The following is a 23944-nucleotide window of genomic DNA, read 5'->3' on the forward strand; positions in this document are numbered from 1 at the left end:
CCACAAGTCCGGCGAGACACAGAGGCAATATTCAGAGCAACGTGTCTTTCATGCAGATGAAAAACATCGCAACTATTGACTCAATATCAGAAAAAGAACTGGCCAGGCAACAGCAGAAAGCCCAAGAGGAAATGGAGAGGCTGAGACAGCTTCAGAGGGACACATTACACAAGAGGGTGACAGCATTTATAGAAAGTCTCAAGGACAAAGGCAATATGGAAATACTTGTGGAACCTCCATAGAGGAACTTGAAAGTTTGGAATGATTAACACAACTTTATTATCTACTCACACCCAAATTCCTCAAGGTTTAACAAAAAGTTTTATTATAAACAACGAGAATGTGTGTATGTACATATTTTCATGCAGTTAGATTAAACAATATTCCCCATTTTCTTCATGGTTATCAAAGCCTTGTGCACCGGTGTCTCCATGAGTAGGCTGCAGTTTTTCTTCCACTCTGGAGAATCAGGGAGATTTTTGTCTGCAAAAAAAATTAAACAAACAGAAACACAGTGTTTTGTGAATCACTGTCCAGCTTCGTGCCTGTAATGTCAGTGCATGCAGCGCTTGAATCTTGGATTATACTGGTCCACATGCTGTTTGAGTAAACCATCCTACCTTCACTTTCAAAGTGGACTCTGGTGGGAAGGGACCTGGTGTGGTCAGTGTAGTCCAACGTGCAGAGAACAGCGGTCTTCTTTCTCGGCACAGTGAACATCAGCACCAGTATTGAACACAAGGCATTACTCTCCATCACTTCGATGGACTTGTGTTGCTCCTATAAACAGGCGGGAGAGACAGGGTCAGTGTAATAACGAGAGCAAGTCCCATTTTTATTGTCATTAAAGTTCAGTTGAAGGTTTCTTAGCCAATGAAGCCATAAGTAATACGCAAAGAAAAACGGATCATTTCTAGGTGTTTAAAAATCTGTGTTGTTGTTCATTGTTCAAAATCCTGCGAAAACAACAGGAGTATGTTGTCTGAGAGGGTGTGATTGGGTTCATATCCCAGTTGTCAGAATTGCAAAAAGAAACTGCCGCACATAAATGTTTCATGGGTCGCTTTTTAGTATATTTGACTCTTTACCTATTTAATTTAAGCTTAAAACATTTGTTTTAATTTATAGCTGTTATGTTAATAACACTTAATAAGTACCTTAATAAGCTTCAGCTGCTGCTTGCGGCCGGCAAAGGCGTTGAGATGTTGGCTGAGCGTGTCCAGAAAAGGCCTTATGTTCTCCTGCATGTTGCTCTGCTCAGCGAGGCTGTTCAGGGGAATGAACGGGGGAATGTTATGACGAATGATCCTCAGCACCGGCTTCAGGTCAATCTCCAGGTTGTAGGTGTCTAAGTAGACGCCCTCGTAGGCCGTCGCCACAGACACGCACACTCCTTTACCCTGACGGGTCTTGATGATGTTGTAACCACCTTGTGACATTGGTGAAAGTTTCAAGAGAAGTTTAAGACAGACTGATAATAAATCTTAGATATATAAGAAACATATATATATGGATGGCATTAATGACAACCTCTCACTGTCAAATAATTAATGGGTGAATGAAAACAAAATAACAAAGCTGGTAATCAGTACCAATGAGGTGATGAGCATGCAGAAGATCGTTCAGTTGTGTATGTCTGGCCATCAGCTGCAGTAGCTGTGAGTTCTCCGAGTCTTCATCCATTTCCTCTTCCTCTTCTTGTGTACCCTGTTTGTCCATACCCATTCTCAGTTTCTGAAGACTCTGTAGAAGGACAGTGTAACCAGAAGCAACAATTCATCAGTACGCACTGCGGCATTATAAATAAAGTTAATAACACACATGGTGACATTTTAGTGGTTTGCCACCTTGCCAAACCTTGAAAAACTTCTCAAAGGTACTTATCAGGGAGGAGAAGTGTACAGATGAGGACTGGAGCTAATTGAAAGGTGATCACACCAAGTAATTTTCTGCACTTTGTATGAAGTTAATAACTATTTTATTCCAAACTTATCAGATTCATAATAACAGAAATTTAGTGTATCCTAATTTTTATAAATTGGATAGACAAAGAAAACATTTCCAAAGCCATAGAAGACCATAAAGTTGCAGAAACATTTCACTACAATTAAAATAAAAACCGTATATTACAACCTTCATGAAGGTGGGATTTATTGCAGGACTGTTGTATAATAAAGTTTTATCCAGGTAACTTGGTGTGTGCCACTGAATCTTTTGTTCCATCTGTACACAGATTATTTAAGTGTCATATCTTTATCAAATAAATAACAGACAAACAAACATCATGCTCAGACTCTCGGAGCATCCTGCAGCACCTTCAGTGTCTGTATCTCTGCCTTCAGCTGGTCCCTCTGGATCATCAGCGCCTCCGTTTCCGCCTTCAGCTCCTTTACACGACTCCGCTGCTGTGGACGAGCTTTACGGCTCCTTGCCTGAACCTCCAGCAGACTCAGGTGACTTAAAACACCTGTAAAACACAGGTACACACACACACACACACAAACTCGTATCAGACAGACAGAAACGGTCTCGTGAACAGCGAGCATTAGCTAACGCAGCGTCGAAGCAAACTCCTTCCGACGCGCCGCGGCTCTCCGCGGTCCGACTTACCTTTCGCAGATGCTCCCTCCATATTCTTTTTTTTTTACAAAGTTGTTTTTATTTATTTTTGTGTTTGACGGTGTGAAAACAGCCGCTGCGACTTCCGGGTTTTTGATTTTGGCGGCTCCTGCGTCATCATTGTTTGCGACACCGCCCACAGCTTCAACCCGGAAGCACATTCACAAGAGTTTACGATCACATGGACGCATGAGACCAGGTGGTGTGATCGTTTATCACCTTATCAACACAACGGAAGACATAAACTCAGAGATCCGAGTCGTTTGACTAGGAAAATGTGTTCACATGGTTTGTCTGCAGGTGTTTTCTTTTTTTTTCTTTATTTTTTTTTCAGAAACGTTCAAGCGAGTTGTTCTTAACTAACGCTGCATAGTTGAACATTGCTCGGTAAACACAGCATGGTGCCACTGCCTCACCCAAACGATATCTGTGCTGGCTTGTGAAGGTGAGTCCGTGTAATTTCACTTGCCACCCCCGTTTTTGTAAATTGAATATGGCTTATGTTCTGTTGACAAAATTATTGTTCAATTATTTTCTTGACTTTGTCAAGAAAATGTCAGACAATAGTAAAAACTGCTTATCATTGTTTCCCCACAGCTGAAGGTCATGTAGCAAGGAGGGCTTGCTGACTTCCTTGCTTTGTCCAAATAACAATGCAAAACCTGAACATATTTAGTTTACTTAGTGATCTACTTGTCTTCATTAATAATAGGATTGAGTAAAAGATTTTTAATATGGGCAAAGCCAAAAATTATAACTGCATAATCTGAGAGGGTTCAAAAACAAATTAAGATACCTCTCTCCGCCATTGCTGGCAGTGCTTGTTGAAACTTCTAATATCTCTGACCCGCACAACCCACAGAGATTGGTTGTTGCTGTTTGTCCTTTTTGGACTGTATAACACAGTGGCAGCAGAAGGCAGAGCAGAAGGACATGTCCCCTTTAAACCTCACGTTTCCAAAGCAGCACTCAGTATTTTTGGATCAGGATAATCAGGGGAAAGTTGACACAGAGGCTGTGTGATCTCAATTCGTCCACACCGAGTCCCACTTCGCAGACTGGAGGTTGTCTCATGTTGCAATGCCTTTCTGCAGCAAACAGGTCAGTTTAGGTGACGACAAAGGAGCCATCTATTTCACCTTTTATTTGTGTAATCTGGCAAGGAAGGAAACCAGTTCAGGTGAATCCAGGGTGTGAAGGTTTGATTCCTTGCCAGTCAGCTAAAGCAGCAATGACTAGTTGATAAATCGAGACAGAAAATTAATCTGAAACATAAATACATTTCATTTTTGTCTGAAAGCCTTCTGTGATTGCAAACATCTTTGGGTTTTGTTGGTTGGTTGTGGGTTGAAGATGTCACCTTGGACTCTGGGAGATCTTTTGCAATTTGCTGGCATTTTAATGGAAAAGGAGAAGAGTCGCACCTAACAGTTATTTTCATTACTGCTTTATCGTTATGTCTGTATTTCAGAAAATTGTGAAATATGCCCTTTAGAATTTCTCACAGCCCAATGTAATGTCTTTAAAAATCTCATTTTGTTGGACCAGCAGTCCAAAACCAAAAGATATTCACTTAACTGTCATGTGCAACAGAGGAAAGAATCAAATACTCACATTTAAGAACCTGGAACCAACAAATATTTGGCATTTTTGCTTACAAACATAACTAAAGTGATTATTGGACCATAAAAATAACTGCCAATAAATTATCTGACTAATCGATTAATCCCTTAATCATTGCAGTTCTAAAAAGGATTAATTGAGAAAATAAGTCTGTAATAAAATGAGGTTTTGGTTAGTTGCAGTCCTATAGTTGAGCAAAGTGATTTGTTTGTGAGGGAAAATGTGTCTGGCTACGTTTCCTCACAGACAGAGATATGTTTAATCAGGGTTTTCACTTTCTTCAAGGCTCCTGGACTCTCCTGACTGATGGGTGTAGACAAAGACGTTTCCCATCTGTCTGACTGTGCGACTGCAGGAGGAAGAAAGTTTCTCCAACCGCAGCCGGGAGACAATCACGATGGACCCGTCCAACCAGAAGCACTTCATGATTGTAGACTATGTGATATTTGCCGCCTTGCTTGCCGCCTCAACGGGCATCGGCCTGTACTACGCTCTGTCTGGCGGGCGTCAGCGCACTACGCAGGAGTTCTTGATGGCGGACAGGAACATGCACTCTCTTCCTGTTTCCCTGTCACTCATCGCCTCATTCCAGTCCGCTGTGGCGATCATAGGCGTACCGGCAGAGATCTACACCCACGGTACTCAGTACTGGTTCATTGGCTGTGCCTACGTTCTGGGCCTCCTCATTCCAGCTCATGTTTTCATTCCAGTGTTGTACAGACTGCAAGTCTCCAGCGCTTACCAGGTATCTTTTGTTTTTTGTTTTTTTCAGTTGGACTGCATTTAAATTAGTCCATATTTCCGTTGTGTTTTCCCATCACGAACCTACAGATTCCATGTTGTTTGTTTCACAGTATCTTGAACTGCGCTTCAGCAAAGCAGTGCGTATCTGTGGAACCTTGACCTTCATCTGCCAGATGGTGAGTGCAACACTTCACATAATAATGTGGGGATGCACCAGTCCGGCCTTTTCCATCCTGTTGACCATTCCTGTACCTCAGTTCCTAAAATTATAAGCATTATATGCAAGTGGATAATTTTTATGTGAGTTGACATGAGACCAGAGTTTGCCGTGGTGCTGGTGCAGCAGCCAGTTAGTTTAATAAAGACTTGTGGTTTCACTGTGTTATATGCAGGACTATTTCTTGAACAGGAGCAGTTTCCTTTGGACAGGGCCAGATTTCCTGTCTCTCCGGCCTTTATGCTGAGCTAAGCTATCTACTGCCTGTAGCCTCATATTTAACAGACAGATGTGGGTGCTCTCAGTCTTGTCATTTAACTCTCGGCAAGAAAGCAAACAAGGATATTTTCCATACTTTTCGTCCAGTGGATAGGTTTGTTGCATCTCGAAATAAAGTGGGGAAAAAAAACAAAAAACGCAATTATTTACTGGCTTCAGAATCTTTTTTTATTTATCTTTGTAAAGTTGATAGTCTCTGATATGTCTTTTATTTACAGGTGATCTATATGGGAGTTTGTGTGTATGCTCCTGCCTTTGCACTAAATGCAGGTATAAAAAAATCATATATATATTTTTCTCTGACTCAGTATGTATGTATGTATTTATTTGAATAAGGTCTGTGGTTCAGTGTGTTAACTTGTTTTCTTTCAGTTACTGGATTTGAATTATGGGGAACAGTGCTGGCCACTGGTCTGGTGTGCACATTGTACACAACAATAGTGAGTCCTTCTCATACAGTTTAACTTGATGTTCCGACATTTGAATATTCATGGCTTGTTGTCTTTGACTGTCATCAGCAACACCACACATTGAGGGCTTGTTCACTCTGATTCAGTCTCTATCCTTTTTTTTCCTTTTATGAATCACTTGACAAAAGTCATTAATAAAAAGGGTAAATGCACAGTAAACGATTGTTTGACAGTGTAGGACATTTTAATGTTTGCATGTATCAGATTCATTCCCATGTGTCTTGTTTGTTCCTGTCAGGGCGGTTTGAAGGCTGTCATCTGGACAGACGTCTTTCAGACTGTTGTGATGTTTGCAGGGCAGCTGGCTGTCATCGTGGTGGGAGTGCAGCAGACTGGAGGAGTGCCTGAAGTTTGGAGGAAAGCCTGGGAGGGAAACCGCATCTCTGGTCTCGAGTAAGTCCGTACTTTAGCTTGTGGGAGAATGACCAGCATCAGGAGTGGATGGGAAGGTCGGAGTTGATGAGAGCAGTGAGGGTGAGTTCAGCTTTAAATGGGCCAATACAAAAAGTGTAAATTTGGTTTGAACATTATTCCATATACAATACAAACCTGTCATAAATTAGACTTTCATTAGTTTGAGTTAAGCTCAAGTTTAACACAAATCTTTTTAGGACACGAATACTTCAGGAACCACGTGGTTGCAGGTTTTTAGCCCAAACAGGCAGTACAGCAGCTAATTTCACTGATTTCCAGAGACGAGAAGCTACTGAGTGAAATGAACTACCATGCTTTGTGGTTTGACTAAAATCCTGCTGGGTCCTTGGTTATTAATGATTAGTTATTCCATCATACACACCTGTCCGTTTATGACACCCTAAATTACAGTGAGTGTCATTCTGTCTGATTAAAGGTCAGCTCTGAAGTGTTAAAGTTTTGTCTCTGTGCTGTTTTTTTATTTTTTCTCTTGTGTGTTCAGCCTGAACCCAGATCCTACAGAGAGACACACTTTCTGGACTCTGGGGGTTGGTGGGGTCTTCCTCATGCTGTCCCTGTACGGAGTGAACCAGGCTCAGGTCCAAAGATATCTCAGCGCACGTACAGAGAAGGAAGCTGTGAGGTACACGGACTGTGGCTTTTCATTTTGATATTAAAGCAAAGACTTGTGTTAGCTGCTGTTAGGACTGTAAATGGGTACAACAGGTCCATTATGTAAAGTCTCCAGTCATTTGCATGACATATATTGTTCCCTCTACATGTGTTATCACATGTAGAGGTTGTCACATGTTATCCCTCGACCTTATATATTTGCATTGTTAATACGTATTTGTTCAAAATTTACCTAATCTACTCTGCTTCCTCTGTCCTATAGCACAAAGGTGATTCCATCAGTATATCTAGTTCATGAAAGTGTTTATTTCTGCTCGGTTATATTAAAAAACTCTGCTCAAACTTTGGTTTATGACTGGCAGTCCCATCAGCCTCAGCTGTACTTTGTGTTTACTGTTATTTAGTAAATGTTAGCATGTTAGCACGCTAAACTAAGATGGTGAACCTGCCAATATTACCTGCCAATCATCAACAACATTATCATTGTGTTAGCATTCTGACGTTAGCATTTAGCTCAAAGTACAGCCCCACAGAGCTGCTAGTGGCACTGCAGACTTTCAGTCTCGTTCAACTGTAAAATATCCCATTTTTAGTAAATGTCATGCTCACAATGATTAAAAAAAATCTTAAATCAGTTGAAGTGAAAAAAATACAAATGAGCTCATAAGTTAGCTGACTTTTACTACATTCCTACCTCTCTGCAGGTCTTGCTACATGGTGTTTCCCTCCCTGCAGCTGGCTCTGGCTCTCAGCTGTGTGATGGGACTGGTAATGTTTGCTCGTTACTGCGGAGAGGATTACTCTGACAAGCTGGGCACCTCGTCAGGGGATGCCGTGAGTTTCACTGTCTTATTTCCCTGTGTTAGCGTCTTTGTCCGCTGAGCCATTTTTCCTTTCACTCCTTTCTTCTCGAGAGATTAGTATGCAGTATAACGGTAAAGTTCATGCAGAGTAATGTGAGCAACCCACCAGGGTCCACAGACCTAACAGCAGAACTATAGCAGCGGATATTTTATAGTGGTTCCTTCTAGCACATCTGGCTCATTATGTTATTATGGTGTCTTTAGTGTCATCAGCTGTCACATTTGTATTTTGTTCCTGGTGACGTATACTTATATTTATTCAACCCAAAGTGAAAGTTTCAGGACAATGTGCTTATGTTTTCCACAGATGGTGATATACTTTGTGATGGATATGCTACAAGGTCTGCCTGGACTTCCTGGACTGTTTGTTGCTTGTTTATTCAGTGCAGCTCTAAGGTATGAGTCTCTGGTTCTCTCCCCAGGTCCAGTCTTGTGTTTTTTTTTTTGGTTTTTGATTTAACTTAACATTAACCCGATCGGTCTCTTAGCACAGTGAGAAAGTTTGACTGTGCCGCCACAGGGAAGATGCTGAAGAGTTCAGTAGCATAGGCAACTAGTTATTGGTCAAAACACCTCAAACAAGCCAAGTCAGTTTTATTTATATAGCAGCAAAGAATAACAGAAGTTATCTCAGGCCACTTTTCATACAGAGCAGATCTACACCGTACACTTTATGATATTATCTACCGAAACCCAGCATTCCCTCTGTGAGCAAACACTTGGTGACAGCGACCAAAAAAAAAAACTAACAGGCAAAAAACCTGAAGTAGAGCTTTTCACATTTCAGGTGTTGACTCTTGACCCAGATGAAGTCATAAAAGAGTAAAAGTTACCCTGAATAAAGGTTTGTTGTCGCTCTTTATCATTTTTCACCTGTGCTATTTTATTGTTAACAAGGCTGTTCTGAGCTCATAGTTTTCAGCCAGTTACACGAAACACCTCACAGATTTCACTAATTCTTTTTCTGTTGATCATATCTGACACCTTCAAAATTCTATTAAAATGCATTTTGCCACAGAATTTTTCTGTGCTCACCTTATTTCTGCTTGTGTATATCTTTCTCAGGCACACCTTGCTAAAATGAAGTCTAATATAAAACACACCGCAGATATAACCACAGACCTGCAGCCTCCAGAATGATCATGCAGCTGAATCTAATCCTGTCTAAAACTGAAGCTTATAACCTTCACGAAGGAAGGATTTGCTGCAGGATTGTTGTATTAGACTGCATTAGTTTTAGCTAGGTGTTCCTAATCAACTGCCAACTGAGTGTATAATCCATTACAAATCATCAAATCTCAGATACAGTGATGATTTGTTAGTTAGCTCAGGAGGTGAATAATTAATTGTAACTTAATGAAATTTAAAGAAAGCTTTAATGGTAAGTCTGTTTTTTTTTCTGCTTTTCCTGCTCAGCACCATCTCCTCTGCCTTTAACTCTTTGGCCACTGTGACAATTGAAGACCTGATCAAACCACATTTCCCCGACATGACAGAGACCAGAGCAACCCTACTGTCCAAAGCCTTTGGTGAGCTCTCTGCTGCTTTACGTTCAGGAGAGCCTGATACAGAGCTGCATAATAAATGACGTATTTGTTCAAATGCTTCAACTTGTGTCTCCTCAATAAGCTATGTCCTATGGGCTGCTGTGCCTGGCCATGGCCTATCTCACTCACCTAATGCAGGATTCAGTTCTACAGGTGAGCTCACATGTTATATGATCAAATAATAACAGACATATCTCACTGAACGTGCGCTGATTATCATCACGTTTGATTCTCAGGTGGCTTTAAAAATCTTCGGAATGGTTGGTGGTCCTATCCTCGGCCTGTTTTCTCTCGGGATGTTCTTCCCCTGGGCCAACTCCACTGTAAGTTGAGCATCATCACGACATCTGCCATGTTGTCAGTCATGAGACAGTACACATCCGCTGAAGCTTCCTCAAATCATTCTGGGATCCCTCAGTTTTATATGGGAGCTGCTGTGGGGAAATAACCCCCATAGTTATTTGGATAGTTAAAATCATTCATCATCCCACCTGCATCTGTGTGAAGTTTTCCTGTTGTTTCCAGGGAGCACTGGCAGGTCTTGGCACCGGTCTGGCTGTGGCTTTCTGGGTCGGCATCGGGAGCATCCTCACTCGTAGCTCCGGTGCGAGACCAGTGCCACCTGACTGCAGAGTCGACCTGCTGTCAAACAGCACAACTACTGCCATTGAGACTGTACTCAGCAACGTCACTCTGAGGTAGAGATTGCACAGGCAAGTGTTCTGTTTTAAATGTGGTCATTTCTCAAGTTAATCATCTCTCTTTGTTCTTTAGCCAACCCTCTGGATTGAAGAGATTTTATTCGTTGTCTTACATGTGGTACAGTGCATTTAACTGCCTCACAGTCATTCTAATTGGCCTGATCATCAGCTTTCTCACAGGTAGGCGGGTCCTTACAGGTATACATGTTGCTCTATAGTCCAGGACTTTTGTTTACAGTCAGTTTTAGTCTAACTTTACAATGTTTAAATGTGTATGTTTTCTGTTTAGGCCCTATGAAAGAGGAGGATGTGACACCAGGTACAGTCTATCCCTTGTTAGGGAAACTGCTCTGTTTTCTACCTGATCACCTCAAAAGGAAGCTCTGTTGTGTGACTCCTCTGAGAAAGAGTGTAAGTGAAAATATAGAATGAGCAACACATTTTAATCCCAACAGACATAATAATTCCTGCCATAAAGTTAAACTCAGTATTTACTTGTAAAATTCAGTATTCAGTGTGTAACGGCCGAATGCTGTGCCACAGCTTTACTTTAGTCAGTGGTTAAATGTTTGAAGTTACATCTCTGCAGCTATTAAACGTATTGTTTTGAAAATTTCTCCATGGTCCCCAGGACATGTGTGCTAAACTACTGATCCTCAGGCTTTTCCTCTTGCACCGCAATCACTGAGCTTCATGTTTTTGGTTTGGAGTGAAATATCTTTCTATCTTCAATGACTGGCCATAAAATTTGCAACAGATAGTCCAGATAGTCCAGAGGGTAAATTGTAATAAACATTGTGGGCATGTTAGCATGCCAATGAACAGAGACAGAGTATTTACATCCTACATATGAACAGCCGATGAAATCAGTTTTTTAATCTGCCCTTCTCTATTCATTAAAAAAAAATTCTCACAGCTCTCATCACAACAAAGGCAGCAGCCACAGCACATAGAAAGCAACGGACTGGCCTTTCAACAAGAGGTCGGACCATCACAGGGAGAGATGGACAATTTGCTTTCTGATGCTCACACACCTTTTGTGGAGCAAGAAACATCTGTGTGATATCGCATGTCAGACTAGAAAATGGTTACAACTTTGTCTTTAGAGAAACAATATGCTTGTATACGGTTAACTTTGCTTTGTGATGGATGTAATTCAAATTTGCACTGTCAATTGCTGCTTCGAGATCAAAGCTAAACAATGTTCAGTCAGGTTTCCTCTTTTTTTAAGTTTACTTACACCTTCATGTCTTCAAGAGAAGACTTCTGTGCAGCTGAGCCTATCACTGGTTTACAGACAGTCACATGTGATTTACATACAGTAGTGCCACTGATGCAAATTCAGTTGGGTACTTCCATGTTAAAATGCTGCATGTGAAAAGTGAACTTTAGAGCAACTAAAAAGGTACGAAACAGTTCTGTGTACACTTTACAATTGTTTAGCACTCGTGCACTTGTGTCATACTCGTGGGAGATCATGGCTTCTCATTTTTTTATGATCGTATGACTGAATTTTGGCTGCGATGCAGCTGAAATGCAGAACAGAAAAAAAAATTTCTGAAAAAGATTAAAGATTTTGTAGTTAACCCTTTTCATTGTTTTGTACCCTTATTTATTTATTTATTTATTTAACTAACGACTTTAAACTAAAAGAAATCATAATTGTTTGGTTTAAAAAAAACCTTAACTCAAGGTCCACTTGCAGAACTAGCTTGTTTCCTGATTAAAGCTACTTCAGAAGCTTCAGCTATGATTTTCATTTATTTATTTTTATTTGATCTTGGAAACTGTAGTTTCAAAGGTGAACTATGAACTTTCTTGCGCAATTAATTTATAGTTATTGTTTTGGTACATGCGTCGTCTATTTAAAAGGAAATTTATTTACATGTGCATGTTTTCTATTTGCTGTAAGACCTAAATTTTGATGATAAATTAATGTACATTAAGATATAGCAGAATAACTCATAAAATGACTTAAGACAGAGGGTTTTTTTGTTTTGTTTTTTTAATCATGGTATGTGGAGACAAACAAACATGACACATGACATGCTGTCCCTAGTGTTAATAAATATAATTAGACTGAACATTTATATTCAAATTGTGTTTGATTTTTGCACACCATTGACTAGGTTTATCCAAATAAGATCAGAGCAGAGTCCTGCTTCACAAAGCCCCTCTGTACACTGTTTACATGAAGAACACAAGGGTAGTATAATCATTTTAGCCAGTTAACTCTGTGTAAAAGTCTATGATTACACACCATAAAGGCTATAACATCTGATCAACATCAAATCAATGATCCTATATCAAATTAAATAATAAAAACTTTATGGAATTTGTTTATTTTTACAGTTTTACTGAATGAAAAGACAGTTACTCAGAAACTGTGGTGAAATCCCCATATTTAAATACTATTCAAATATTTTTGAATATGTTTCTGTTGTGAAGGAGTCCAGTGATGTGTGTCATGCTTGTTTCTGCAGAGCCTTTTTGTTCCGTGTTTGTCAGAGTAAAATGTGAGCTGCTCACATCGCTGTGCTACAGGGATGCGAGCAGCTGTGTGAGGTTGTACTTTGACACAGCATGGCTTTAAGATGAAAATCTCTATCAATAATTGTTGAGACAGTTGACCCAAAACTGCAAATGGTAACCTCATGGTGGCGCCAGGAGAAAAGTCAGGGGATGACCAAAATTATTGGGACTCATCCTCTGGGAACCATGAATCTCTGTAAAAAGATTTGTTCCAATCTTTCTAGTACATGCTGAGATATATCAGGTGATGAGTGAAAAATTTAACCTGCTGAAAATTTGTTTTCCCATCAAATACTCGTGTAAATGGTATCAAGGCAGCTTTTATCATTTTCTGTTCTCTTCATCTGTCTCTCTCTACTGATTAAATTTAAGACACCAAAAAGAAACTCCACCATATAATTCTACCAGTTTATTTGCGACCATGACAAACACCGGTCTTATGTTTGCTTTGTGAATATGCAGCAAGCAAGCAGCAGAATTTCATTAAATGTCTCAAGAGATGAGACTCAGGTCCAGCTGAAGTTACAAGTCAGTGATGTTAAAGTTCAAATCTAACTGCAGTTCTCTTTTCATCTTTTCACCTCTAAACACCGTGAAATTTGACCTTTCTCTCACACATCCTTTCTTTCACAGGTCAGGTGCATTACATTAATGCTGCCATGACTCACTGTCCATACAAATTTCAGATATGTTCACAGCCACCCTGTACAGTTTACAGACCTTTCTCAGCCATCATATATTTAAAGTATATATCAACCAAATGACTTTCTTGGGATAAAGGTCTTCACTGTTTCATTTGTGCATTTTGGAAACTTGGATTCATACCACGTTATACACTTTGTTTTTAGAGCTTGACAACCAACCCCTAAATAGTTTAGAAAAACAAACACCATGTAGTCTCAGTTTTTGAAAGTCAAATTAGTCCTACATAACAGCCTTTTTATCTTTGCATGTCTTCCTGCAATAAACTCAACCAGCAACTCAATATATTCTGTAGTGTCCGCGAAACTGACCTTGGTCTTGTGTTCTTCATTTCCTTGTAAGCCTTGTCAGTGCTCTGCTGTCATTTGTGGGAGCAGACGTGTCCTTCTAACGTCGTAAGATGCTGCTGTGATGGTTCACTGATACCAAATCCAAGGGAACAGGTTTGCTGATTTTTCTGTATTGGTTATCTTTCATTAGTTAACATCTCAAGTACCTTGTTTTTTACAGAACAACTTGTGTTTCAGCAGTTTTAAACGTTTTGCCGTCAAAACACATCTTTTTGTAGCTTTTGGTAATGTGCTCGGAAATTACACTGAATGCCATATTCCTTTTTTGTTTTAAAAGTTTTCATCTCAGCACTTTAGTGTAGTCACATCATAACTACTATCTAACAGGCCGCTTAGGCTGCTGTGATCAGAATTGTTGTTGATAGGAGTGAACCACACCAGCCAGGGGTATTTTGCTGATAAATACTGTAACATACATATCCTTATGTCCTTATTTCTGCTTCAACCTACACAATAGTTTTGTTATTAAATGTCTTACTGCCTGGGAGTTCTACATAGGGAGGACTGTATTTAGGACTTGCCTGTACTTATTTTATGTCTTCATAAGTGCAATATTGTGTAGGAGGGATGTCTGGTCTAGTAAACTATTCTGCCATAAAGTAATTTTTATGATGCATTTGATGCGTAATGTTCAGGGATGTTTTTAATATTCTGCCTCCTTCACATATGTAAATGGGGAGCACAAAAAGTTAGAAACACTTCTTAAAATAATGGATTCAAGTACAACAACACCTTTAACTAACATTTTCAACAGTGCCACCGAAAACGGAACATTATCCACTCTGTAAAGGTAGAATTTATTTACAGAGCTGTTGTATTGGATGGCAATAGATACAGGTATAACTAAAAGTGACCCCTGAATAAATAGCATCAGTCAGTTTTTGTTTTTGTTTTTTACCAGCGGCCAATTCAAATGACCTTATTTATTTATTTCTTGCAGGAACAAGATGTGGGCCTTTATATTTCTGTATATCACGGGACTGAACATCTGTCAGGTTAGTCAGTAACACAGGAATACGCCTTAGATCTTAAAATTCAACACTCCAGCATCAAATTGCATTAAATTTACTGATTCTCTTTTACCGTTTGCAGGTTACTGGAGAAGGTAAATGATTCAAATGAGTTTCAAAATGCACATTGTTTTTAGTTTAACATTGTTCTTAAACAGATCTGGTGTCTTTTGATGTCCATCTGTTTTACATGTGTCAGACAACTCAACAGCGATGCATTACGCCAAACTGACAATAGACAAAGGTGCGATCGGAAACATAACCAAGATGCTGAAATCTTTTGAGCTTAACAACAACCTGCGAGTTGACAACCTTCAAATGACAACAAGTAAACAATTTTCTAATATTTCAAATACTGTATGTGTGGACTGATTTTAATTGATCCCAATAGACTGAAACTACTGTGCTTTTTTTCCTTAATCAGCCTGTCAGAATGTCTCGACCAAAAAGGAGTGTACCTGCAAATCAGGTTTCAGATGGAGTGATAAAGTTTGTCAGTCTGACAAGGCATGTTGTGGCAGCGACAAATGCACCTTCGCCACAAACTCAACTTACACGTGTATTTCAAACTCTGCAGGTATTTAGTCATTTTTATGGTGTTTGCACAAGTATTTGTGTGTGTGTGTGTGTGTGTGTGTGTAGAGTGTATTAAGCCTGTAAGCATTCCAAAAATTGACATCTTATTTCTTCATAGTTGTTATCCAAGGATCCATTACTATAGAGGGAACGTCCCATCAAAACTGTCTGGCAGACAAAAACTCAGCAGAATTTAAGAGTTGTAGTGAAACGTTGTTAAATAAGGTAAAACACAAGCATTTATGAATAAACAACACATTATTTAAGTTATTACCTTCAGGGATTAGCAATAATGTAATTAAGTATTTTCAATTTCCAATAATACACTGATGTGTGAATACTTGTATGTGAATAAGTTGTTGCCTTTCAGATGAAAACACAGTACAGCACTTTTAAGGGATTCGACACCTTAGAAATTACCAAATACAGGTATTAGTTTTTTCTTACAAATAAAATAATTGTTATGTTTCCTGGGGTCTGTTTTCTATATGTGACTGAAATCTGTACTTTCTTCTTTGCTGCAGCGTTGGAAGCGTCATCGCAGATTTTGTAGTGACCACTGCTTTCAGCGTAAACCCAGAAGATCTCTTTAACAAATCAAAAGTCCTGATCAAAGATCTGAAAGCCTCATTGTTACTGGAAACTACAGGTATATATATCTAATGGAGAGTGGGAGTCACCAGTTAGGAGGAATTTTCAACCTGGTTTGTCCCCTTTAAATCTAGTCTTTAGTCAATACATATCACTCATTTTAGTCTTCTTTTGTACAATGTTGATCAGTTGCTCAATCCACCACTTTGCCTCAGCCTCAAATATCCCAACTACTACTCGATGGATTGCAATAAAAGTTTGGACAGGTATTCATGGTGCCCAGAAAACACTTGAATGAACAATAGAAATGCGATAGATTAATATTAGAAAGCTACAAACAGTGCAACATCCAATGTAAGTACACATGTGCATTAGAAGATGAAGATTGTGTGATATGGTTGAAAGCTGTGGAACAAGTTTGTAAGTCACAAATCAGTCCTCACTGAACCTTATGCATGTAGTTCTATCCTGATTCAACTCTTCTTTTTCCACAGGTGTTGTCCTTTTAAGCATGCCAGACAACCCTGTGATGTACAATTCTCATCACGAGCTCACATGTACATCACAGCAGAATCTGAACAGCCAACCGATCTGGGACATTAAAAAACAGGGCGAAATCTCTATCATAACCAATGGCACCGAGTCAGAGGTGACAATAACAACAAACGGGACCACTCTCTTTCTCAAAAACATCACAGAACTCTGGGCAGGTAAGTTTCTGTCTGACACTGTATCTATTGTTTTGGATATTTAGCATGTCAGTTGTTTTACAGTGTGTGTGTATGTGTTAATGAGTAATCAGTGGTGGAACATAAAGTACATTTACTCAAATCCTGTACTTCAGCAGAATTTTGAGGTACGTGTACTCTTTATGCCACTTTATGTTAACCACCACATTTTTGGGGGAAATATCTCACAGCTTTATTTACAAGTTGCTTTGTAGGTTAAATGGTGAAAGCCTGTTTACAGACTTTGTAGGGCAGTACTCCAAATGGAAAAAAAGGCTTTGCTGTCCTTTGTGTCTCTTTGTGAGCTCTCTTTTTGTTGTTGTTTTTTCAAACTGTGCATTGTTTGCATCTATGAATGTATAAAGGGAGCTAATATGTCCCAGTGGACTGGTGGTATTGCAAAAAAAAAAAAAGAAAAAATAATCCCCTGCAGCCCAAAAAGCATTTTCCCCCTATGCAGCTATACAGAAACAAACCTGGAAGCCAGAAAGCGTTTTTGGCTCATGCACCAGGTGAGCAATTTTCACTGAAGTGAGTGGGTGCCATTTTTGAATCTGATATCCAGTTACTATAATACATCCACTTTGTTGGTGGACTGCTGTGTTTGCTGGAAAATTACCACCACCAACAGCTGATCAGTAGAATAGCAGGTGTGTCCTGATAGCAGGACAGCTCAGGTTAAACTGCAGATGCTGGAGGAACAGTGGCTTGCTATAGGTGAAGTACACAAGGGAAAACCTGTGTAAAATAATTCAACTGGATTTTCACTGGGATTGTCTTTTTTTCCTCACAAACAGTTTTACACATAGTGGTTTTAACTGTTTTTTTTTCCTTAGGAGAGTACACATGTGCCTACCATCAAAAATCGGAATCATACGAGATAGTTCACAAAGCCAAAGCTGTAATGGATGTATCTCTCCTGCCAAACATTGCCATCACCACGGATCCAGGATTTCCACACTGTAAAGGAAACGGGGATTTACTGAAAGTAAAAGGCATTTGTGAGATAAGGAAAAGCAATGAACCTTATACTGTGACATGGACAAACCAAGGCCCAATCAAAGCTGGAATAATTCCAAAAGGCCCCTTTAGTAAGTGCATTTTCCTCTGTTCATCTTTCCACATTTAATTAAATGAATCCCTGTGCAAACCTGTTATGAAAATACATGACATGCATTTGTGATCCTTGCAGATTCCTCTGAAGAAACAGTTCTTTATGAAGCTGAGACAGTGGTTGGCTGCAACCGATCTGATCCCGGATCACAGCTAACGTGCACATTTCGGAACAGGCTCGACCAAACGAGAAATGCTTCAGTTAATATCAATATAATTTATGGTATGTTTTAATATTAGTCACTATTAGTCACTAATATTAAACACTGTCAGAAAAGAATGGCTTTGTCCAGCATCATTCAGTATTTGCAAGCATTATATTAATTTTATGCCATTTTATTTTAGTGAGCAAATTGTTTTTGTGAATTACATGTATTATAAATTGCTCTTAAATAATCTAACAACTACTACTATTCTTCTATACTTCTACTATATGTGTAAGTATACCATGCATACCATGATATAACAAATAATGCAATTATATAAAAATACAATATAGTAATGGAGTATTATTATATAGTGATATAAGTACTGTCCCTATCTCCAGTCTGGGAACCACTGATTAGGGCATATTGAGCAAGCAACAATGGGACAGGTTCAGACACTGTGAATATTTGTATGATATATGAAATATTTTTGTGCTTCAGTGGCCTTCACATGCTTCAGCTGAATTTCAGATGATTTTTTTTGTTATCCTAAAGTTAACTCTGCACAAATTGTTTTATCTACTTAATGTCATAAATGATAAATCGAGCCTTAAAGTTTCTCCTTCAAAACAGTTGGTGATCGCTTCTGTCAAGCTGAAGGTGACTGGGAAGACGCCAAAGCCGGTTTCACTGCAGTGCTAAAATGCAGGGGGGAAGCTGGACAAAGACAGAGGAAATGCAAAAATAGGTAAGACTGCAAGTAATCATTATTTTTATTAGTAAATTAGAAAATTATTGTTCAGATTAATCCGTTAAAATTTTGGTATATAAATTGTTCAAAAATAATTACAAAAACGTCCAACGCAATTACTTGTTTGTCGTAAAATTCAAACTGAGTTGAAAGCCATGACGTTTGAGCATTTTTGTTTAGAAAAGTAATTTTCACTTTCTTTTGATTGACTAGTTGATTAATCAACTAATTGTTCCAGCACTACAGGTGCGATATGGGAACAGGAGGTGTCATACTGCGTGAACAAGGACTTGCAGAGTGTGCTGGAAAATGCTCAAGTAAGCCTCCCTTTCATAACTTTAATTTAAAAAAAAAAAGCGAGATCTCATAAAGAAAATACGGAGCAGGAAATGAAAGTGCCCTGGTATTCAGAAGATGTCACATACTGTGGGCTGAAAGACATATCACAAGATGATATTTGTACAGAAGTGATTATGAGTTTTTTTATGCATGAAGTAGTATTTTGGAGATGACATGTTTGGTGGCAGTTGGCAATTCACATTTTGACACTATTAACTAACACCCCTAAACCATCATTGTTTTTACAGATTGTTGACACTGGACTTGGTAATCGAGATGAAAATGCTGCAGTAGTGTTTTCCCGCCTTCAGAATATCACAAATAACACACAGAGAATCAACACTTTTGCTAACGTGAATACGTCAGTTTACGTTCTTTTAACCATGACTAACAAGATCAATCGCATAGCTAATCAATCGGTAGTGAATGTAAGTATTACAGAGTCTTTGATTATCTTTATTGAATGTTTGTTTGGAGTTGAAAAGCGATTTGACTTTTTAAAGTTATAACCCTTAAGATTTTCATGAAATCGCACCTGGTTTTTTATTCTATTTATGGTCACAGTTTGTTCTGCAGCAGCCATAATACTGACATTCAGGAGTGGCCTCTCTATATAAATGTTTTCATTGTTAATGGTAGAGTCTGCCATTCTTGTGAATAGGAAACTTCATGCACCTTGCACAGCAGGAAATCAGATCCCAGTTACCCATGGCATCATGGAAAAAGATTATTGACTGACTTCTTCATTAAAACAATATGAGAACACTTTCAGCAGTTGTTCTCCTGTTGTATTGCTGACAAAGCAGCTGCTCAGCCAGTGTTTGTGCCTGTGTTAAACTGCAGTTTGCACCACAAACCACGGGTGTTGTCAAATTAACCAGGACTGAAATCTTAAGGATTACAACTTTAATGATTACTTTGTAGAAATATTCAGTATATATACTGCTAAACAGACATACTTATTTCACAGTTAATACAATAGGAGAACTCTGAGCAGACATGCACTTAAATCAACTGCAATTAAAACAAGCTTCTTTCTTTTCAGAACCTTATTGAATCATCCAGCAATTTGCTGGAGAAGGATCTTAAAAACTCTTGGACTCCTGCAAAAAATGAAAAAGACAATTTGACACTGGCTGAAACATACCTGTCGTCTGTTGAGAAATTAATTGAGCGGACAGCCATAAGCGATAACGTTAAAAAAACAAATTTAGAGGTAGTCACATGCAATAGCACAGACAGGTCAGAATGTAACAACACTGTCTTCAATGTCAATGTCACCCTTGGTGGCTCAGACAATGCCCAAGTAAAAACAGCTGGATTTAAACAACTGGTGGACTACTTGCCCCGGAGCAATGAGGATTATGGACCTAACAGCATTGTTGTGTCAACAACTATTGATAAAAAACAATCCCAGACAGTTGAGGTCAATATCGACTTCGAACTGCTCTCTCAGAGGCCTCGCAATGTTGAGATAAAGTGTGTCACATGGGACAATAACACCAGAGAGTGGTCATCAGATGGATGCGAGTGGGAGGGTCCTTCCAATGTGGGACGCTGCGTTTGCAGACATTTGTCCTCATTTGCCATTTTAATGTCTAAGAGTCCAAAAGAGGTCCCTGGAATCGAGCAGATAACCATCATTGGACTGTCTATATCAGTCATGTCTCTAATTATTAGTCTTGCGATAGAACTGACCGTCTGGAGTGCTGTAGTTAAAACAAATACTTTATATTTACGGCACACTGCCCACGTAAATATTTCTGTATCCCTGCTGGTTGCAGATTGCTGTTTTTTAGCATCTTCTAAACCACACGATCTGCCAGAAATCTGGTGTAAGACCTTTGTGGTGTTGAAGCATTTCTGTTTCTTGTCCATGTTCTTTTGGATGTTGTGTCTAAGCTGCACACTTCTTCATCAGGCAGTTTTCTTGTTCCATACTGTGAGCAAGAAAATCTACCTGAGGTTCTCATTAATCCTTGGCTATGGATGTCCTTTACTCATCGTTGCTATCACATTTCTTACCAACCAGGGCGGTGCTGAAGGCGTTTACTTCCACAGTGATACCTGTTGGCTGGTTTATAGTGGATTTTTTAAGGGGTCCCTCTATACATTTGTCATACCAGTCGGTATAATTGTTTTCATGAATGTGTTCTCCATGGTGGTGGTAATCATGAAGCTTCTGGATCACCCTAAGACTACAGAAAAATCTCAACAAACAGCTGCCAAAACTGTCATGAGGTCAGTTATTCTTCTGACTCCAGTCTTCGGTGTCACTTGGATTTTTGGATTTCTTGTAACGCTTCTTGACCTCACGGAGGGAACCATAGCCTTAGCAGCCAATTATGTCTTTACCCTGCTGAACGCATTCCAGGTAAGGCCAATACAGTCTTCAACTAAACATCTGAACCAGAACAAGCATTTCTTGCTCAGTAACCTTTGTCATTTCATTTGCAGGGTTTGTTCATTTTGTTAACCACATGTCTGGGGGACAAACTGGTAAGATAGTTTTAAAAACCCGAATCATAACGCAGACATATGCATTTTTGGATCAGTTATGTTGTTTGATACTCTGTAACAGTAGGCCAGCATAAAATATTTAAAGCACCAACGGTCAAAGAGGAACAGCTTTTTTTGAGTCACCATTCTGCAATTATATCATTCAAACTTCAGTAGCCTCAACAGGTCAGAATTCAAAGTCAGCAACTTGTACTACAGGTTAAAGGTTTAAGAACGCCCTCATATTTTGGTTTTTACTGAAATTTCAGCAGGCAAAGCGGAAAACTGCCTAAGGCAAGAAAAAAAAAGTTGACTGAAAAGAGAATTGACTTTTGCTGGTTACATCCTGATGTATATTCAATTACAACACATTGTCACAAATTAGACTTTTTTCCCTACTTTTTAAAGTAGAAAGTAATGGTTTCAGTAACAAATGGTTGGTATAGAATCATTAAGAATGTTTTAATCCAAATTTTACAGACCCGTGACGCACTGCTGAATCGTCTCAAGAGAAATGTAAGTGCACTATGACTTATGCAAAACATCACAATGACTGTTGATTAATTCGATTAATTTTTTACATCTTTCTCCTTTGCTTTCTAGGTTCCAGCTTCCATCAGTGACAGCTCCGCAAAGTTAGACTCGACATGGAAGAAGTGAAAATCGTCTCAAATATGTGCACTCTAAAAAAACATTTTACATTTTAGACATAAAACCAAAGATAATGGTAAGCTACATTTACTCTTTGATGTAATCATTTTTTGTGTTTTTTTTTGCTATTTTGGTTTATTACCTGTGATACAAGTTTAAACTGACTGTATAATATTTTAATGTTTGTGTAGCAGATGTGTTTCTGGCAGGAAAAGGTGTAATCTTTGTTTGCTTCTTTATATTACACTAAACATTAATGTATAAATGTGGTTTAAGCAATACTGCATATTACATATATTTCATTGCACTGAAAAGCCACAGCAAAACTCTCAACTGAACAGCTACAAGGATGTAACTCCTGTTTACACTATGTTACGTGAAGGTGAATTAGGCCAACATCTGAATGCTGCTTTTAGAGATCCTGTTTTCTTCATTTTCTTTGCCCTGTTCTGTCCACTCCTCGTCTGTGTCATCCATTGAAATCCCTTTTTGGGCTGCCATCTTGCGGTACGCCTGGCACTCAGTCTCTGCTCTGCAACATATAAAAACAGGGCAGTTTACTTATTTAACTGATGTATAAAGTTATTGCATAAGGTTATTGGACTGCGTGTTTGACAGAGGAGCTTTGTATTTGAAAGAAAAGTTCAATTAAAGTATGACACTAGCATGAAAATCAAGGAAGCATGATTCATGGAATGAAATAACAAAATCTGGGCTTCATTCCATACTTTTTAAGGAATCGGACGCAGTCCTGGTGTCCATATATTTCGGCTATCCGCACTGGTTTGTCTCCACAGCAGTCCTCCTTGTCTATGGGAGCATGGAGGGAGTGCAGCAGCCGCAGCACGGCCAGCCGGCCAGACTCTGCTGCAAAGTGGGCAGGAGTCCATCCGTGCTCTGTCCTCAGACATGGCCTCGCTCCATGCTCAATGAGGATCCTGACGGTTTCTGTATGTCCTGTGGAAAAGGCACCACAGTGTGATTATTTACTGTGGTAAAAGAAAATTCTAACTATGACAAAAAGATGCAGAGAATGAGAGTAATGTTTTGCCCCACTTCTTAGGAAACCCACTGCCTTGACTGCTGCAACCAGCCAAGCAGTATTTGAGCGCTGACAGCTGTAACTTGAAACTAATGATATGCAGGTGTAGGGAAATGTCCACTGGTCCACCAACCTTTAGCCGCGGCCCAGTGAAGAGGTGTCTTGTGGCTCCAGTCGATGTCCCTCTGGTTGGGATCGCATTTACTTTGCCTCAGAATGTCCTCAACTTGGTCAAAATCGCCTGCTGCAGCAGCTTGGTGCAACTCGGTCATTTCGTTACGGGGGTTGCCTAGCAACGCTTAGTCAACACAACATGGCGCCCGGTCCTGACCTGAACCTGCAAACTGTAATGCTGCCACCTGCTGTAGATTGAGAAAAGACCATAGACCGTATATTTAAAAAAAGATAATAATAATAATAATAATAATAAAACCACTGAGATTGAATTTACTGAGCACATATGCTTAGAAAAAATAAAATAAAAGGAAGATATAAGATATAAAAGGAGATATAATTTAAGATTCATTTAAATATTTGGTAATGTATATCAGTAGAAGAAATGTTAACATTTTTTTTATTGCTGTGCCCATATTTTTACTGCTAAAAGTGGCAGATGTAGGGTCAGTCAATATCTCTGACTGGCTATTTCCTTGTCTGAGCATACATGTGATCGGTCGTGATACTGATATATAAAAAAAAAAACAGCTTGTTGACATGCGTGCAATCCACTTTAAAAATCCACTCCTTTATTTATTAATTCAGGTGAGTTTGACACAGATTAACTACATAACAAGCTTAATTTCA

The 23944-nt window shown here is 39.1% G+C and overlaps 4 protein-coding genes across 5 annotated transcripts; 2 read left to right on the forward strand and 2 right to left on the reverse strand.

Moving 5' to 3' along the window:
- Nucleotides 1-304: 304 nt before the first annotated feature.
- Nucleotides 305-2735, reverse strand: cenpo (centromere protein O). Its single transcript, XM_041060241.1, has 6 exons — nucleotides 2611-2735; nucleotides 2316-2467; nucleotides 1593-1743; nucleotides 1158-1429; nucleotides 621-780; nucleotides 305-483 (listed from the first exon to the last, which is right to left on the reverse strand). Exons 1-6 carry the CDS (start codon nucleotides 2630-2632, stop codon nucleotides 374-376), a joined length of 867 nt encoding a protein of 288 aa, XP_040916175.1. The 5' UTR covers nucleotides 2633-2735; the 3' UTR covers nucleotides 305-373.
- Nucleotides 2736-2796: 61 nt separating this feature from the next.
- On the forward strand, nucleotides 2797-12194 carry slc5a6b (solute carrier family 5 member 6). 2 transcript variants are annotated; one of them, XM_041060238.1, is made up of 16 exons: nucleotides 2797-3064; nucleotides 4528-4987; nucleotides 5097-5162; nucleotides 5701-5752; nucleotides 5855-5922; nucleotides 6191-6345; nucleotides 6869-7009; nucleotides 7704-7833; nucleotides 8170-8258; nucleotides 9279-9391; nucleotides 9492-9562; nucleotides 9646-9732; nucleotides 9935-10107; nucleotides 10184-10290; nucleotides 10400-10521; nucleotides 11027-12194. In XM_041060238.1, the coding sequence occupies exons 2-16, from the start codon at nucleotides 4640-4642 to the stop codon at nucleotides 11171-11173; spliced, it is 1869 nt and encodes a 622-aa protein (XP_040916172.1). In that variant the 5' UTR covers nucleotides 2797-3064; nucleotides 4528-4639; the 3' UTR covers nucleotides 11174-12194. The 2 variants fall into 2 exon arrangements, with proteins under 2 accessions (XP_040916172.1, XP_040916173.1); XM_041060239.1 differs by lacking the exon at nucleotides 2797-3064 and adding an exon at nucleotides 3169-3720.
- Nucleotides 12195-13664: 1470 nt separating this feature from the next.
- adgrf3a (adhesion G protein-coupled receptor F3a) lies at nucleotides 13665-22186 on the forward strand. The gene is made up of 18 exons (XM_041060237.1): nucleotides 13665-13787; nucleotides 14635-14689; nucleotides 14787-14799; nucleotides 14904-15032; nucleotides 15129-15281; nucleotides 15399-15505; nucleotides 15651-15709; nucleotides 15805-15929; nucleotides 16366-16581; nucleotides 17436-17690; nucleotides 17792-17935; nucleotides 18492-18606; nucleotides 18848-18926; nucleotides 19197-19376; nucleotides 19994-21322; nucleotides 21406-21447; nucleotides 21928-21963; nucleotides 22051-22186. The coding sequence occupies exons 2-18, from the start codon at nucleotides 14642-14644 to the stop codon at nucleotides 22105-22107; spliced, it is 3087 nt and encodes a 1028-aa protein (XP_040916171.1). The 5' UTR covers nucleotides 13665-13787; nucleotides 14635-14641; the 3' UTR covers nucleotides 22108-22186.
- A 299-nt stretch (nucleotides 22187-22485) lies between these two features.
- Nucleotides 22486-23412, reverse strand: LOC121196973 (ankyrin repeat domain-containing protein 66). The gene is made up of 3 exons (XM_041060242.1): nucleotides 23274-23412; nucleotides 22827-23055; nucleotides 22486-22630 (listed from the first exon to the last, which is right to left on the reverse strand). Exons 1-3 carry the CDS (start codon nucleotides 23410-23412, stop codon nucleotides 22486-22488), a joined length of 513 nt encoding a protein of 170 aa, XP_040916176.1.
- Between the last annotated feature and the right edge of the window lie 532 nt (nucleotides 23413-23944).

This window comes from Toxotes jaculatrix, chromosome 17, assembly GCF_017976425.1.
Source record: "Toxotes jaculatrix isolate fToxJac2 chromosome 17, fToxJac2.pri, whole genome shotgun sequence".
Taxonomy (NCBI): Eukaryota; Metazoa; Chordata; class Actinopteri; family Toxotidae; genus Toxotes; species Toxotes jaculatrix.

Bases quoted from the DNA above. Each gene is read 5' to 3' on its own strand.
- cenpo (XM_041060241.1), bottom strand. From the start codon at position 2,632: ATGGAGGGAGCATCTGCGAAAG. The intron at 1,744-2,315 runs GTGCTGCAGGAT...GTCCTTCTACAG, and splicing joins CAGAGATACAGACACTGAAG to AGTCTTCAGAAACTGAGAAT. The intron at 1,430-1,592 runs GTACTGATTACC...CAATGTCACAAG, and splicing joins GCATGCTCATCACCTCATTG to GTGGTTACAACATCATCAAG.
- slc5a6b (XM_041060238.1), top strand. From the start codon at position 4,640: ATGGACCCGTCCAACCAGAAGCACTTCATGATTGTAGACTATGTGATA. The intron at 9,733-9,934 runs GTAAGTTGAGCA...TGTTGTTTCCAG, and splicing joins TCCCCTGGGCCAACTCCACT to GGAGCACTGGCAGGTCTTGG. The intron at 10,522-11,026 runs GTAAGTGAAAAT...AAATTCTCACAG, and splicing joins TGACTCCTCTGAGAAAGAGT to CTCTCATCACAACAAAGGCA.
- adgrf3a (XM_041060237.1), top strand. From the start codon at position 14,642: ATGTGGGCCTTTATATTTCTGTATATCACGGGACTGAACATCTGTCAG. The intron at 15,710-15,804 runs GTATTAGTTTTT...TCTTTGCTGCAG, and splicing joins TTAGAAATTACCAAATACAG to CGTTGGAAGCGTCATCGCAG. The intron at 21,448-21,927 runs GTAAGATAGTTT...CAAATTTTACAG, and splicing joins CATGTCTGGGGGACAAACTG to ACCCGTGACGCACTGCTGAA.
- LOC121196973 (XM_041060242.1), bottom strand. From the start codon at position 23,412: ATGACCGAGTTGCACCAAGCTGCTGCAGCAGGCGATTTTGACCAAGTT. The intron at 23,056-23,273 runs GTTGGTGGACCA...CCTTTTCCACAG, and splicing joins TCACTGGGCCGCGGCTAAAG to GACATACAGAAACCGTCAGG. The intron at 22,631-22,826 runs GTATGGAATGAA...TATATGTTGCAG, and splicing joins TGCGTCCGATTCCTTAAAAA to AGCAGAGACTGAGTGCCAGG.